Source organism: Myotis nattereri, assembly GCF_964212035.1.
Source record: "Myotis nattereri genome assembly, chromosome: 5".
NCBI classification, from domain to species: domain Eukaryota; kingdom Metazoa; phylum Chordata; class Mammalia; order Chiroptera; family Vespertilionidae; genus Myotis; species Myotis nattereri.
Window position 1 is genome coordinate 7,294,270 of NC_138080.1, and position 14,494 is coordinate 7,308,763.

General features: G+C 57.4%; 2 protein-coding genes across 25 annotated transcripts; one reads left to right on the forward strand and one right to left on the reverse strand.

The window, feature by feature from the left end:
- Positions 1–883: 883 nt before the first annotated feature.
- GUK1 (guanylate kinase 1) lies at positions 884–9,477 on the reverse strand. 23 transcript variants are annotated; one of them, XM_081092387.1, is made up of 9 exons: positions 9,344–9,469; positions 8,726–8,878; positions 3,511–3,624; positions 3,226–3,267; positions 2,471–2,567; positions 1,592–1,730; positions 1,423–1,507; positions 1,185–1,270; positions 884–1,088 (listed from the first exon to the last, which is right to left on the reverse strand). In XM_081092387.1, exons 3-9 carry the CDS (start codon positions 3,620–3,622, stop codon positions 1,053–1,055), a joined length of 597 nt encoding a protein of 198 aa, XP_080948513.1. In that variant the 5' UTR covers positions 3,623–3,624; positions 8,726–8,878; positions 9,344–9,469; the 3' UTR covers positions 884–1,052. The 23 variants fall into 23 exon arrangements, with proteins under 23 accessions (XP_080948513.1, XP_080948508.1, XP_080948511.1 ...); XM_081092382.1 differs by having other exon boundaries at positions 1,423–1,516; XM_081092385.1 differs by having other exon boundaries at positions 9,215–9,463.
- On the forward strand, positions 9,453–12,914 carry MRPL55 (mitochondrial ribosomal protein L55). 2 transcript variants are annotated; one of them, XM_081092397.1, is made up of 4 exons: positions 9,453–9,590; positions 10,504–10,591; positions 12,220–12,421; positions 12,677–12,914. In XM_081092397.1, exons 2-4 carry the CDS (start codon positions 10,542–10,544, stop codon positions 12,827–12,829), a joined length of 405 nt encoding a protein of 134 aa, XP_080948523.1. In that variant the 5' UTR covers positions 9,453–9,590; positions 10,504–10,541; the 3' UTR covers positions 12,830–12,914. The 2 variants fall into 2 exon arrangements, with proteins under 2 accessions (XP_080948523.1, XP_080948522.1); XM_081092396.1 differs by having other exon boundaries at positions 9,491–9,590; positions 10,501–10,591.
- The last annotated feature ends 1,580 nt before the right edge of the window (positions 12,915–14,494 follow it).

Sequence of the window (14,494 nt, forward strand, 5' to 3'; positions counted from 1 at the left end):
CCCTAGAATTGTATGGGGCCAAGAGAAGGAAGGGCCTCCCCCAGGCTGGGTGACAGGGCATTGGGAGGCAGCCAGCCTTACCTGCCCAGCACCCCTCTGTCCACTGCCCCATGTCCAGGCCCAACTCCTGCCAGGCCTCCCCTGTGCATCTGAGGGTATGGACAACGCCCGGCCTCCCCTGCTTTTTCTGCCTCCTCCAGGTCTGTGTCCACTGTTTGTCTTGGTCCCACTGCAAGAATATGGCCTAGGCATGGACCACTATACCACAGGCCACCACAGCTGCCCTGACCTGACCTGAGTGGCAAGGGAGGAGTCTTCTCAGCCCCCAGGGAGCCTGTAACCTCAACAGAGGCCCCCAGGTGTCCTTCCAGAGCTGACCTCTCCCAGACCATCAGGCCAACTGGGCTCAGTAGACTGAGGGAGTGTATGACACAGAGGCCTCCGGGACGCAGGGATCCAGCCCTTGTAGTCTCAGACCCCATCACCACCCCCACCTGGTTCAGGGACCAGGAGGGTAGCTGGGGCAGGATGAGCCCCCGGGGCCTTCTCCTCCCAGCCTCATTGCCCTGGGGAGACAGTGGGAGAGGTGTGTACTCCCTGCCTCAGGGCAGAAAACAGACCAGCCTTGGGGGACCCCTTAGTGCCCTTGGGCAGGGCACCCCTGCTGGTCTCCGAGGTGTGGAGCTGGGGCATGTGGAGAGCCTGGGGAAGTAGTGTGAAATCGGGGAGCAACCCCACTGGCCACTAGCCCGGAGTAGCCGATATGGGGTAGAACCTGCTGCAAGCAGCCCTCTTAGAGCTGGGTGTTTAGGAGGGGGGCTGCCGGAGTGGGGGTCCAGCATGAAGGATTCTGGGCCAGGGCGGCAATCCAGGGACTCAAGGACACTCTAACCAGCAGCTCTTTATTAGGATGTGGGCCCAGATCCCACAGGAGAGTGGGACTGATCAGGGGCACCCAGAAAGAGGCTGGCAGAGCCAACCTTGTAAGGGGCACCCTGGCCACCAGGGTGGGTGCAGGGTCCTGTCCAGGGTGGACACAGCCGTTGGCATCCTCAGGAGCAGCCAGTCCCTTGGGCCTTCTTGATTTCCTGCCGGAGAAAGAGGGGCTTACCCTCGATCCCAAGTCCGCTGTCCCAAGCCCTTTCCGGCACAGAGATCTATCCCTTGCCCCTGGCAGAGCCCACCTCCGAGAGTGCCTCCTTCAGGCTCCAGTAGGCCTTGTCCAGGTTGTCGTTGACAATGATCAGGTCAAACAGACCGGGCTCCTTGCCTGAGAAGGGGGTGAGGGGGTAACAGGGCCCGTGGAGGATCAGTGAGGGGAGGGGGCTGTGGGTGACAGCTCTTGCCCCTGCCTCCCACCTCTAGCAGATGAGTTGCCTGCTATTGGGGAGGGTGGGGGACACTGGCTGCACCCACACTCACTGCTTTCCATGTCCGCCTGCGCAGCGGCCAGCCGTTTGGCCAGGCTCTCCTCTGTCTCCGTGTTCCGCTGCCGCAACCTCTGTTCCTGAGGTGCCTAAGGAGGGTCAGAGCCTGCAGGGCAGCCTTAGCCCCTCCTCCACCCCTCCCGCGCCTGGCTCCCCACCCCCACCAGGACTTCCAGCGTGGGTGGCTGCACAAAGATGTAGATGGGCCTCAGGTCGGTCTTCTTTAAGTTCCGCACACCCTGGAGGTCCACGTCCAGCACGCAGATCCGGTTCATGGCCTGCACCACTCGTACAGCCGCTTTGCTGGGAGGCAGGAGGGGCGGGGCCATTCAGCAGGGCTCCTTGGGTCCTAGCACCCAGACCATCTCCACTGCCATTCCCTGGGGTTCTGCCTCCCCCATTCCCTGCTCTGGGAGCCTGAAGGGGCCATCAGCATCTGCTCCCCTTTCCGGAAGCACTCCCTCAGTAACCCTTTCATACTGGGCCATCTGCTAGGCTGGGGGCAGCAGTGGGGAGGGGCAGGAAGGCCCTGGCCGTCACCACTGGGCTCAGGGCTCCCAGGTGCTCATCATCCAAGGGTAATAGCAGCCCCAGTGACGCCCGCTGGGGGCCAGCTGCACCTGGGGTGGAGCATGGCGGTCACAGGGGGACTCAGGTACAGGCTGCGCATAGCAAGCCTGGACCCGCCTGTGCAATGATACTGCTCTGGATGTGTGGGAGGTGGACAGCTGTTGCTGGGCTGGCCCTAATTGTTGGAGGGAAGAGGAGGGGGGCTGTAGTGCACCCCACAGACCTCTGAGACCCAGGTCCTCTGAGTCTTCACCGCACACCAGCCCATCGCAGGCTGCCCGTTCCCACAGGGGCCTGGCCAGGTGGGGTGGAGAGGGGACAGGAGGGGGCAGCCTAGCAGCTCAGGCTTCTCTTCGATCTCGATCCCTGGAGGGGCTGGGTCCCTCGCCCTGACAGCCCATAGGGAGAAGCCCTTGCCTGGGCTGCCCACTCCAGGTCCCCAGGAGGTTTGGAGGTTGCTGAATGTGACTCACCTGGTCCCATACAGGTTCCCCGAGAACTCAGCGTGCTCGATGAAGTCCCCGGCAGCAATGTCCCGCTGCATCACCTCCCTGGTCACAAAGTAGTAATCTACAAAGAGCAGGAGCTGTTGAAGCTGTCCACAGCCAGGCCACATCTGCCCATGAACCACATGTGCAGAACCAGCTTCTGTTCTGGGCCTGTCTGCCCATCTGTCCATCCACACCTTGAGTGTTCCAGTCACTGGGCAGGGAGATATCTGAGGAACGGACAGACACCACCTCTCACACCATCCTCACTGAAGGGACCTGGAGACTGCCAGCTTCCACAGGAGAGGTTGGGGACCTGGAGACTGCTGGTTTCTGGGGGGAGTTTTGGGGGGGTCCTGGTGACTACCAACTTCAGTGGAGGAGGTTGAGGAACTTCAATGCTCTGCCTCAGGAAGGTACAAACACCCTACTAAGGTTGTGATGTCAGAGAACCCTAAAGGGTGTGTATGGCTGACCCCAGCTTTACAGCCATGTGTAATGCAGTGCACCAGCAGGGATCAGTGCCCCACAACTGCCTGGTGTTGGGATCAGAACCCTGCTGTGGACAGCTGGTGTTAGCATGAGATCTGATGCCTATTATCCAACTAGGCCTGTCCACCCACCCACCCTGAAGGGCCCCCATCAGATGGGGAGAATGAGGCCTCATGCATCACCCTGACAAGTGTGTGTGTGTGGGCTCCAGACCTGTACTGGGGCACTGAGTAGCAGGGCCAACTTACCTTTGCCATTCTCCTCTCCAGGCCTCGGGTCCCTCGTGGTGTCTAGGAACAAGCATCTGTGACCCATCTGGAACATCACATCCAGAGCCCACACAACCCATCCCAGGGCCTTCCCAAAGGGCCCAGTTCAGCCTATGTGGGAGACTTCGGGGGGGGGGGGGGGGGAGGGCGGTCAAAGTATGGGCAACTCCCCTGTGTGAGAGAGGGTTCTTGGGGTGTTAGCACTGTGGGCAAGTCCCTATGTATGTGGATCAGCAGGGCCCCACAAACCCCCTGGAACCTCACGGGACACGCTGAATCCGAAGATGCTGCCATGATCCTGCAGAAGTCTCTTGAGCAGGGTGCTCTTTCCGGCCCCAGAAGGTCCACTCAGGACAACAGGCCTTGGTCCTGACATCCCTGTGGATGAGTGGGAGCAGATATCAGCAGGCCTGAGGGACCCCAGTGAGTGGGATGGCTGCAGTCACCTCCCCCCGCCTCCCCCCCCCGCCCACCCCCATTCTCCCAGCCAACTCTCCCCAGGAATCAGAGCTGAGGGCCATTCTCAAGCCTTGGCTGCACCTTCTCAGCTGTGCACTCCTACCCCACCTGTGGAGCCTGGACTTCCCTCCTGGGAGAGGCACATCTGGGTCCCCACCCCGGCATTTCCTGGGCACCATGCCCTAGAGGTGGCTGAGATTAACATCAGCAGAACCAAAACCCTGTTCTGGGAACTTCCATCAGGAAGTGAGGGGCTGATCCAGAGGGACTACAGCTTCCTGACCTCCCCTCCTCTGATACTCGACCCTCCCAGCCAACAGCACAGGGCTCAGACATCTGCCACAGACGAGTGTGGGTGAAGCAGGGGTTTAGGAGGCATCAACCCTGACAGCTCTGTGCCCGCCCGACACCTCAAGGCCCCCCCAGAACAGGACCTACTTCCTGGGTGGGCTAGGCCATCTCTGTCAGCCAGGGTGCTCGGAATAAGCTGGGAGGAGTGGGTAATCCCAGCCTGCTCTGACCTCTTAGCACTGAACTCCTCCCAGGACAATCAGCGCTGCCCACTCGGTGCCTTTGGGAAGAGGAGGCTGCTCCCGGCCCTTCAGTAGTGGCCTACCCACCCAGCCACGTAAGCCCAATGGCAGAATGCCAGGTGCAAGTGTGCCCTGCCTCAGAGGGAAACCCTGATGGGCATGTGGGAACTGGAACAGCTCCCTATGCAGGCCTGGCCCTGCAGGCTGTCTGGGGGGCCCTCTGATAAGGTGTGGAAGCCTCCAAGGTGCAATTAGTGGCCAGCAGACTGGCAATTAGGCCCAGGAGGGAAGGGCCACTTGGCTCAGGGATGCCCTGTTGCCCATCCCCAGCAGGGCCCCCATTGGGCACTGTTTTCCTAATCCACAATGTAGGCCAACTGGGTAATCTGGCTTAAGTACTGCTATTCTGGGGCTATCACACCACACACGTTTCCTGGAGAAGGTGGCAAACAGACACAGGAGGAAGGACCCCCAGAGGAGCCCACCAACACTCTGTCACCTCCAAGTGACTGACTCTTATCTCCTTGGCCTCTTGCGAGTAGGGGAGGTCGGGGGACTTCAATGCTCTGCTTCAGGAAGGTACAAACACGCTACAAACATCATTACAAAAAGTACCGTTTCTATCTAGAGATAATCCCAGCGGACTCCTAGATTCTCACTGGCATCCCAGCTTTCCGACCCAAATACGTGCCACATACACACCTACACACACGTGCGCTGGCTCTGAGCTCGTGGCCATTAGCCAAGTGCAGCCCTGTCTCTCCCTTGAGGCCTGGTACACAAGAGGTCTCTCCCTCTCTGGCAACCTTCACAAAGCCCAGTCCTTTGCAGGAAGAATGTCCCATTGGCAGCCCAGCCTACTCCCCTGGATCTGTCCTGACTTCCTAGCACTGGGTGACTGGGGAGGGGAGTGGAGGGAGAGACCCAGCAAAGCAGTGGGGAGGCTGTGTGCCACCAGGTCCCGTGAGGGACTGAGGACTGGGGTCTGACCCCCACAATGCCAGCCTCTGGGCAGTGCTGGGTCTTTGCCTCTAGGGCTGGGCAGCTGCAGCTGTCCAGTGGCCTAGAACTCTTGGACCTGTGGCTGTGTTTGGTGCTACAGGAACATTAGTTCTTCCAGGGCAGGAGCAGCCCCAAGTGGACACATGGTGATAGCCACAGCCATGGACCAGGAGGCCTGCTGGAGCTGTGATCATAGTGGCAAGCCCTCAACCCAGTGGGCACTCATCCCCGGCACCCAATTTGGGGAGTCTACCTCTAGGGAGAAGAGGACCCAAAGGCACCCCTACCCTCCTGTTAGGGACTTGGGAGGTGCCCCTCAGGGGGGTTGGGAGCACAGAGAAGGGAGAGAGGCCCATCTGCCTGTTTGCACAGAAGCCCCTCAGGGACGCTCTGCTTTCTGTCATGTGTCTGCCATGGGAGGGTGCCCTACCTCATACCCCCACAACTCTGGGGGGCACCCTCCAGCCAACTGTAACCTCGTCAGCAAGACCCAGGGCTTTCTCCAACATGCTTCCCCAGCAGTTGCTGCATTCCCCACGCCTGCAGTAAGGCCACACCTCCTGACTGTGAGTTCTGACACCTGGAGACTGCCAACCTGCACAGGACTAGCCTTCAGTTAGGACCAAACATCACACACCAAGTCCCAGTGCTGACACCCCCACAGGGCACGTGGCAGTCCTGCTTATCACCTCACATCCAAACACTGGTTTCTATCCTGCGCCCTCCACCCCGTGGTGGGACACTGGGTAGGGGAGCCTGTCCCACTGAGCAGCACTCCCAGGCTCACTACCTACCTGCACTGGGCCAGCAGTGAGCAGGGGATGTATCCACACAGGACAGGCTGGCAGCTGCAAAGCTCACTCCCTGCCTGACTCTGAATCACTGCAGCCCTCAGCCTCTCCTGAGCCCCCACCTACATCAAGCCAAAGCTCCATGTGCCCCAGTGCAGCCATTACCTGGCCCACTCTGTAGTCTCATGGTGGTGGAGTCCAGCTTGCTCACCCTGGCTCAGGGCATGTGTGCTGAGTCTTACCCCGAGGGGCCCACACAAACCACCAGGGATGGCCTGGCCCTGCACAAGTGCCTAGAGAGCCGCGGGGGGACAGGGCTCTGTCCAGTAAGCACGCAACAGAGCACTCAGTAAAGTCACCTTCCACAGGACACCCAGCATGGGATGGTGCTTTGGCCTTGAGTACACGGAGACTGACTCTGGCCCCAGTGCCTGCAGAACCAACCAATTGAAACGTGTAAGTCAGAGGAGTCATCTCTTGGGCATAGAGCCCTCTGGCTGGGGTATTCTGTGTTCTCCATTTCTTGACTATCCCACAATCCCAAATGCTAGTGGCCTGGCAAGAAACGGCAAAGTTCACAGGACTGCAATAAAAACCCAGATGCAAGCATGCGCATTCCGGAATTCTCTCCGACAGAACCCTGCCCAAGAAGCACCCAATGTAGCCAGGCAGCCTTCTTCCAGAAGCACAAGGTGGAAGCTCCTCTTCCCAGCTGCCACTTTCATCCCACACCGTCCCAAGAGCAGGACACTGTCACCACCCCCCTCTCCTCCCACGCCTCCACAAGACACCCAAGAAAAGGCATGGCCTCTGAGAACAAGGAGAGGAAAGGTCAAGCCCTGCCAGCCCTCGAGTAAGCTACAAGCCACAAGATGGGAAAGAATCTGGCTCAGGACAGCAGGTCATGGCCCACCCCCCAAAGAGACACATCCTGGCCAAGTAGCCTGGACAAACCACTCAGCCTTTGGGAACTTGGCTTGAAATGGGGCAGCCACAAAGCACCAGCCATTACTCCTCACTTCTCCCCACAGTGGGGCTGGAACTATTCCTCTCATAAAAGAAAGCTGGCCCCTCAAAAGCATGAGCAAGAGCCACACTGTCCGTGCAGGACTTGGGCCTGTATCGGTGCTGCATGGCATGTCTGGGTCTCTTTCCATAAAAGGATTCAGTCTTGTACCAAATCCCAATTCTGCACCACAGACAGAGGGCAGAGGAGGCACAAGAGGGGAGGGTCCCAGGCAAGCAAGCTACAAAGCAGGAAGGGCAGAGGTGCTACGGAATCATCCTTGCTCTCAGAGAAGCAACTGAGAGCCTCAGGTACAGAGCCAGCAGGGACTGGGGGAGACAGAGGCTGGCACGCGGAGGCAGCAAGGACTTGGAGCTGACTACAAAAGTACCTGCCCCCATTCCAGTGCTCCCAGGGGCTCACCCTCATTACTAACTTTCACTGTTGGTGGGCTGGAGTCACCTCTTTCCACCCCAAACACATCACAATACCCTCTTCATTTCTGCTCTTCCTCAGATCAACTGCACATTTTTTTCAGGCTACGGTGAACATGCTACAAAAAACCCTGAAGTTTACAGTTTAGGTGTAAAATAAATTTTTTTGGTGTGGCTGAATAGAAAAGTAGTAACTGCACTGCTATAACTCCCGGAATCTGCTACTCAAGAAAATAACTGAGCCCTGGCCAGTTTGGCTCAGTGGATAGAGCATCAGTCTGCAGGCTGAAGGGTCCCGGGTTTGATTCTGGCCAAGGGCACATGCCCAGGTTGCTGGCTAGATCCCCAGTAGGGGGCGTGTAGGAGGCAGCCAATCAGTGATTCTCATCCTTGACATTTCTCTCTCCCTCTCCCTTCCTCTCTGAAAGCAATAAAAAAATATTTTTTTAAAAAAGAACAATTGTAAACCTACTTAAAAAAAAAAAAAAAAGGAAAGGAAATAACTGATATCACCCATACCAAAGATCAAGGGCCAGGTCTAAGTGAACCCAGAATCTAAACAAAGTCCTTGCACACTACACCTGTCACAGGTGTGGCCCTGACCTGGGCATAAGCCAGTTTGGTGTTGCAGGCAGTTGTGTGACATTCTATGAGCAGGGATAGAGTGGAAACTCACAGAGCAGGAAATTAAGCTTGTTAGTGGTAAGACAGGAAACCCCACCCCTCCCAGGTCCCTCCTAGGAGTGGAGAGGGTTTCCTGCATTCTTCACAGCAAGTCAGGGTCCGGGAGGTCTAAGAGTGACAAAAAGTCCAGAAAAGCCTGCAGGCAAGCTGCCTAGGACACTCACAAGAGGCCAAGTCCTGGTTCCTCTTCCTGTCCCTGTGGGCCCCACCCATACAGGCCAGCTGTCAGCTCAGCTCACTGCTTCCCTTTTCCCAAGTGAAAGACCACAGTGAGAACAGGCGAGGTGACTCGCCTCATTGCTCCTCCCCAAACCAGCACCTTCCCTCTCTGTTCCCAAAAGAATGTCTACGAACAGCAGATGGGCAGCCTCAGCAATCCAGGCTTGAGGTCTCTGGGACTGAGAGAAGCCGAACATCCGATTACCACGTCCAAGTCAGGAATGTCTGCCCCAAGAACCCGCTCTAGGTGGTGTCTCTGTATCTGCACTGCCCAGCAGCCTTGGGCAGGCCGGGACCCTGCAGTCCTGGGGGCCCCGCGAGCTGGGAGGGGCGGTGGGGACGATGCCATACCAGGCTCCTCAGGAGGCCACGCAGTGGCCTTTCACCTCCCGGGGTTTCCGGCTCTGCGGTGCGCCCACCGTGGGGGGGAGTGTCAGACTGCTTCCCTCTCTGCCCCTCCGCGTCCTTCAGGGTCCGCAATGGCATCCGCATGAAGTCCTCGGGCTGCAGGGGGGTTACAAGCTGTCTGGAGCTTTCCGTGCCAGGAGAATGTCTTCCTACGTTTTGAGAACTGGCACAGAGGAACCAGCTTTTAATGTGTCTAAGAAATGCGGCCACCAAAAGCAACACCCAGACACAGGACACAAGTTCAAGACGAAGGGCGACCCTAAATGAAGTCAATTCACCTCCATGAAAGACCGCATTACCCAGTCCCCGTGTCCCCGGCTTCGCTCGCTAGGACTCCGCGACAAGCCAGCCGTGCAAGCTACCGAGGACGGGGGGTGGGGGTGGGGAGGGTGTTCCGGTGTCTACGCCCCCACCCCCGGTCCCCTGACGCACCCTGAAGCACGCGGGAAGCCACGTCCTGGGTGCAGGGAGAGAGCGGAACGCGAACGGCTCCGACTATGCGGGTCGCGGCGGCGCCCAGGAAGGACCTCCGGAAGCTGCGTGCGCTCAGACGCCACTCACCGTCTGCGGGGGCACGGCCCAGGGCGGCCGCCGCCAGCCCCGCCACCGGGCGCCGCAGCATGAGAGGCCACGGCGCCACCCTCGGAGACGTGCGTCGCAGCGCCGCGCCCGCCCACTTCCGCCGGTGGGGCCGACGTCAGCGCAGCGCCCTGAGGGCTGTACGTAAGCGCTGCGCGACGGAGTGCGCGCGGAGACTGCGGCCGCGCCGCGGAAGGGCTGTGTTGGCTCGGGGCTCCGGAGAGCGGCGGTAGGTGCGGCGTCGCGCGGCAGGGACGGCTGCCCCCAGGGCGGTTTCGGGTCCCGCCGGCATCCTCCTGGGCAGCTCACGGCTTTCCCCTCTCCCGCCGTGTCGCCGCCTGCAGTGCCCGGCTCTGACAGATAGGGGGCAGCGAGACACCTGTACCTCCGCTCGGCCGTGGGGTCTGAGTGCGGAGACCCCAGGCATTTGGTTTTGAAACTTCGGGTTTGTCACGCGGGAACCTCAGCACAGACAGAGGCTTCCCTGGGAGTGGAGTAAGGGCTTAGTAAGAGTACCTGGGCCTCGGCTCCTGCCACGCCACAGGGTCCCTTACCTCGCTGAATTGTGAGAATTAAATGACCTTGGAAAACAAGTTTCTGTTGCATTCCATGCTCAGAGCAGCTTCCTGACTCTAACTAACGAGAATGGGCCCAGGCCCTGCCCAGAGTTACCGAGTCAGGCTCTTTGGGAGTAGGACCTGGGCGTCTGCTGATCACAAACCTTCCACAGGTGATTCTCATCCCAGGTTAGGGCGAGAGCTTGCTGGTTACTGGGAGAGACGGGCAGTGACCTGGGAATAACACACCTGTTTATAGATGTGATTTGGTTTGTGGCTTTCTTCTTGGCTGGGATTTGGCAAGGATCAATTCCTTTGGAAAAGCCGGCCTGTTAGAAATACTTTTCTTGCCCGGCCGGCGTGGCTCAGTGCTTGAGCGTTGACTTATGAACCAGGAGGTCGCTGTTAGATTACCAGTCAGGGCACATGCCTGGGTTGTGGGCTCGATCCCCAGTGGGGGGCAGGCAGGAGGCAGCCAGTCAATAATTCTCTCTCATCATTGAAGTTTCTATCTCGTTCTCCCTCTCCCTTCCTCTCTGAAATCAATAAAAACACATTAAAAAAATACTTGTTCTTCCTTAGCAGGTCACACACTGGGCCAGTGACTGGTCTTGGGCCTCCACATGCCACAGTGGCCCTCAGGAGGAATGGCAGTTGTGGGCAGCATGCTTGGGTAAGCACCAGCTTCCAGGCCTCTTGTGATTGCTGTCATGGGGTCACCCAAAGGGATATCAACTCTGGAGCCTCAGGCCGCGCTGCCCAGGGAAGCCTCCCAAGCCAGTGTGTTATCTGGAGAATATACACAAGTACACATGTACAGATGCTTTGACAGGGCGTTGAGGGAGGAATAGAAGCCACTCGTGACTATTTAGCACCAGACAGTGGTGGTGGTCACTTTCCTATTCAGACCCTGTAACCAGTCTCTGCTCTGGGTCCCTGGAGAATGCCATGGCTTTCCTGCTGTTCCCACAGGCATTCTCTGTTCCCCTTGCCCCATTGCTTCCCCCAAATGGGAAGCATGGTGTGGTTAGTGTTGCCAGAGGAGAAAACGAGGGCAGGTTCCTTGTTTTTGTGGAATCTGGGGACAGGGATGTGACACTTGGAGTCTGAGTCGGTGTGAACATGGGGAAGGAACTCTGGCTACAGCATTCCCTGGAGGGCCCTCATCCTGGGAAAGGTTCATGTGGGAACCAATGCTATAGTGGGAGAACACCAACATTCTCCAAGGATTGGCTCTATCCCCTTCCAGAAGCCTCCCCAGCCCACTGATCTCAGGTTCTCAGGAGAGGCTGTGCCTTGGGCTCCCTGGCACTGCTAGGCATAGACCCTGCCTGACTGCAGGCTCTTCTGGTGCTGGCGCTCTGCCACCACCTCCTTTCTCCTGTCTTACACTTCTGAAGGCAGGGACTGGATTCATTTGGCCAAAATTTACTGAGTGCTCATCTAATGGTAGGATTTAACAGTCAATAAGTTGCGGTTCTTGCCCCCAGGCCATCAGAGTCTAGCAGAGGAGATGGGCCCTCAGCCCTGGGTGTCAGCTGGGAGGTGCAGGAGGTGGGTCTAAATTCAAATTTGCATGAAAGCCACGCTGTAGGGGACTTAGGGGGTCATAAGGCAAGGCCCCAAGTGGGTGAGAGATGGGGCAGGGCAGGGCCTTGCCTCAGAGTATGTGCTTTTCCCCGTGTGGGAGGTTTTGAGTGTATGCCATGTTCAGAAGCTAGTGGGCTCCACAGGTCTTGCTGGGCTCAGGCTGCCCCAACAGATCGCAGCAGACCAGGCAGCTTATTTCCCACAATTCTGGAGATGTTCTTGGTTCAGATGGCCACCTTCTCCATGTCTTCACAGGGCAGAGAGAAAGCCAGTTCCCATCCCTTATAAGGGCACCATTCCTACTGTAAGGGCCCTACCCTCCTGATCTCTTGTAACCATAACCACCTCCCAAAGGCCCTGCTTTTGATGCGTTCTTATTGGGGGTTAGGGCTTCAACATGTGAGTTTAGCGATACAAACATCCAGTTCACAGCACCAAGTCTGTGTTCCCCTAAAAGATTGTTTCCTGCTCCATGCTCATGTCCAGAGCTGCAGACATCTAGAAACTGCTATCCTAAGTCCCCTGTCCTCAGCAGTCTGAAAGTCTCTGTGCTCACCCCCCTTGGCCTCTTCCAAGACATGGGGTAGAAGGTGCTTTGACCATATCCCAAACGTAGGTGATCCCTGTGGGCACCCACAGGAGCTGGCCATTTTGGGCTTAGGGGGCACTCTGGTCCCAGCACCTGCCACTGACCAACATATGTGTCCGCAGCCTGTTGCGGCAGCATGTGGTGATAGGGGCTGCCCCTGTGGTCCGCTGCCTGCACATATCTTCGCGTCGGGCTGACAGCAGCAGAGCTTCGCTTACTCGTGTGCACAGACAGGCCTATGCACGCCTCTACCCCATGCTCCTGGTCAAGCAGGATGGCTCCACCATTCACATCCGCTACCGGGAGCCCAGACGAATGCTGGCGGTAAGCTTCCCTCCCTGGGGTGCAGGTCTAGGCTGGATAGGGGGGCGGGGGGAGGGAGGGCAGGTTATGGAACTCACTCCACACACCAAGATCAGACAGCAGCAGCAGGCTATATGTAAAACAAATTTAAAGAAACACTTCCTGGGTAAACAAGCAGAAATTTCTTTAAAGAGTAGAAACTTTGAAGGGAGAGAAGTGGCATACACTTTCTGGTCCCTTCCAGTGAATGAGTGCATGCCTTCCCTTCCTTTCCAGATGCCTGTGGACCTGGATGCCCTGTCCCCAGAGGAGAGGCGGGCACGGTTCCGCAAACGTGAGGCCCAGCTCCGAGGGAAGGAGGAGCAGCAGCCAGAGCTCCTTGACAACTTTGACCTGGAGCGGTACAAGCAGTTTTGGACCAAGAAGTGATCATACCCACAAGCTGCCCTGGCTCAGGATGCTGTAGAAGGGGAGGGCATTCATCTTTAAATTGAGTGTCAGGATTTTAAAACCACCTTGTCTTTCTTTCTCATACACCTGCTGGACAGGGCTCTCTGCGACTGAGCCCACTGGAGGGATCAGTTGGGTCAAATTGTGGTTTTAGGAAGAGCTTCAAAGGGCACATGAGCTGTTGACATGACAGAAGTCAAGGGTGCTCCTCCCACTGCAGGAAGTGCCTGCTACTGTCCAGCCAATTCTTAGCTCTGGAGCCTCCTCTGCCAGCACTGCCTTTGCCTCAGTACCAAGGGCTCTCCCAGGCAGCACAACAACATGGGGAGTTATGTGGGATCCAAGGATGGTAGCACCTGGCCTGCAGCTGGCATACTCTGCCCCTCTCCAATGCTCCCCTAGCCCTGCCCCCTGACAGTGGGAAAGTGCTATCTGACAGAGGGGACAAGCAGAGCAGCCAGCCCCATTGCTAACTTTTTAAGTCTTGGCAAAGAGCCTTGGTGGGCTGCCACCTTTTGCTCTTTCCTGCAAGACCTGAGTGAGCAATTACCAACTTTTACACAAGCAGCTGACCAGGCCTAGACATGGGGCTGCACCTTGTCCTGTCCTGTAGGTTGATCATGGGACCCTGGCTATCAGGCTCTTTTTCATAAACCTGAGGGCCCATGGTAGAACTGATATATAGGTAGACAATGGGGAGGGCATTCCAGCCATGACCAGGGAGGCAGAAGCCTGTGGGAAGTGACCCTGCTCACATGGAAGGATGCTAGGCTGAGCACCCACCTTGGACTCATACCTTGCAATCCTGCCCTGTGGCCCACTGAGCATGCAGCCAGCCATTTGTAGCTCCTAGGGTGGCTGCCCTACATGATCTGCCAACCCTCTGGCCTGCTCAGGAACATTCCCACCTGGGCAGCCTCCCTGGATCCCTCAGCCCTTCATCTGGAGGAACCTAGCAACAGTGTCTGTACTCACTATTCAGGGCCAAATTATTCATGACACTATTGAAGATGTGGGTGCAGTGGGGAGAAGAAGTTAAGTATTGCATGGGAAAGTGTGGATTTATGCCAGGAGCAGGGTAGGGGTCAGTGCTGGGAAGTTACTAAGAGTACTTACCCTGCTATTGAAGGCAAGCAGGTGATCAGACTTCCACTGGGAATGAGGAACCCAACTAGATATGGAAGATGGGGTTTCTTGCCAGAACTGGAGGTGTAAAGATGGACCTAGAGGCCCCATGCCTGGTGGGAGAGTTCTGAGGAGCCTGAGAGGGCTCAAGCAGAGTTTCATCTGCACTCCCTCCATTAGGGTGGTGGTGGTGGTGCACTCTGTAGCCCCTCAGCTCCTTCCATGCCTCTTCTGTTCCTCCTTATCCCCGGTCATCTCACTCTAAAATGCCATCAGTGCTGATTACTCCCAGTATCCAGAGTACAGATGGGCCTTCCCCATGGGGTAATGTGAGCTTGGGAGAGCAGACTTAGAGCTGACCCTGCTGCTCCCCAGCACCTCCTGCGCCCAACTGGCATCTAGCCCTTGTCAGACATGGCAGTACAGCCTCTGGACCAAGGGTCCTCAAACTACGGCCCGCGGGCCACATGCAAATACAAATGTTGTATTTGTTCCCGTTTTGTTTTTTTACTTCAAAAT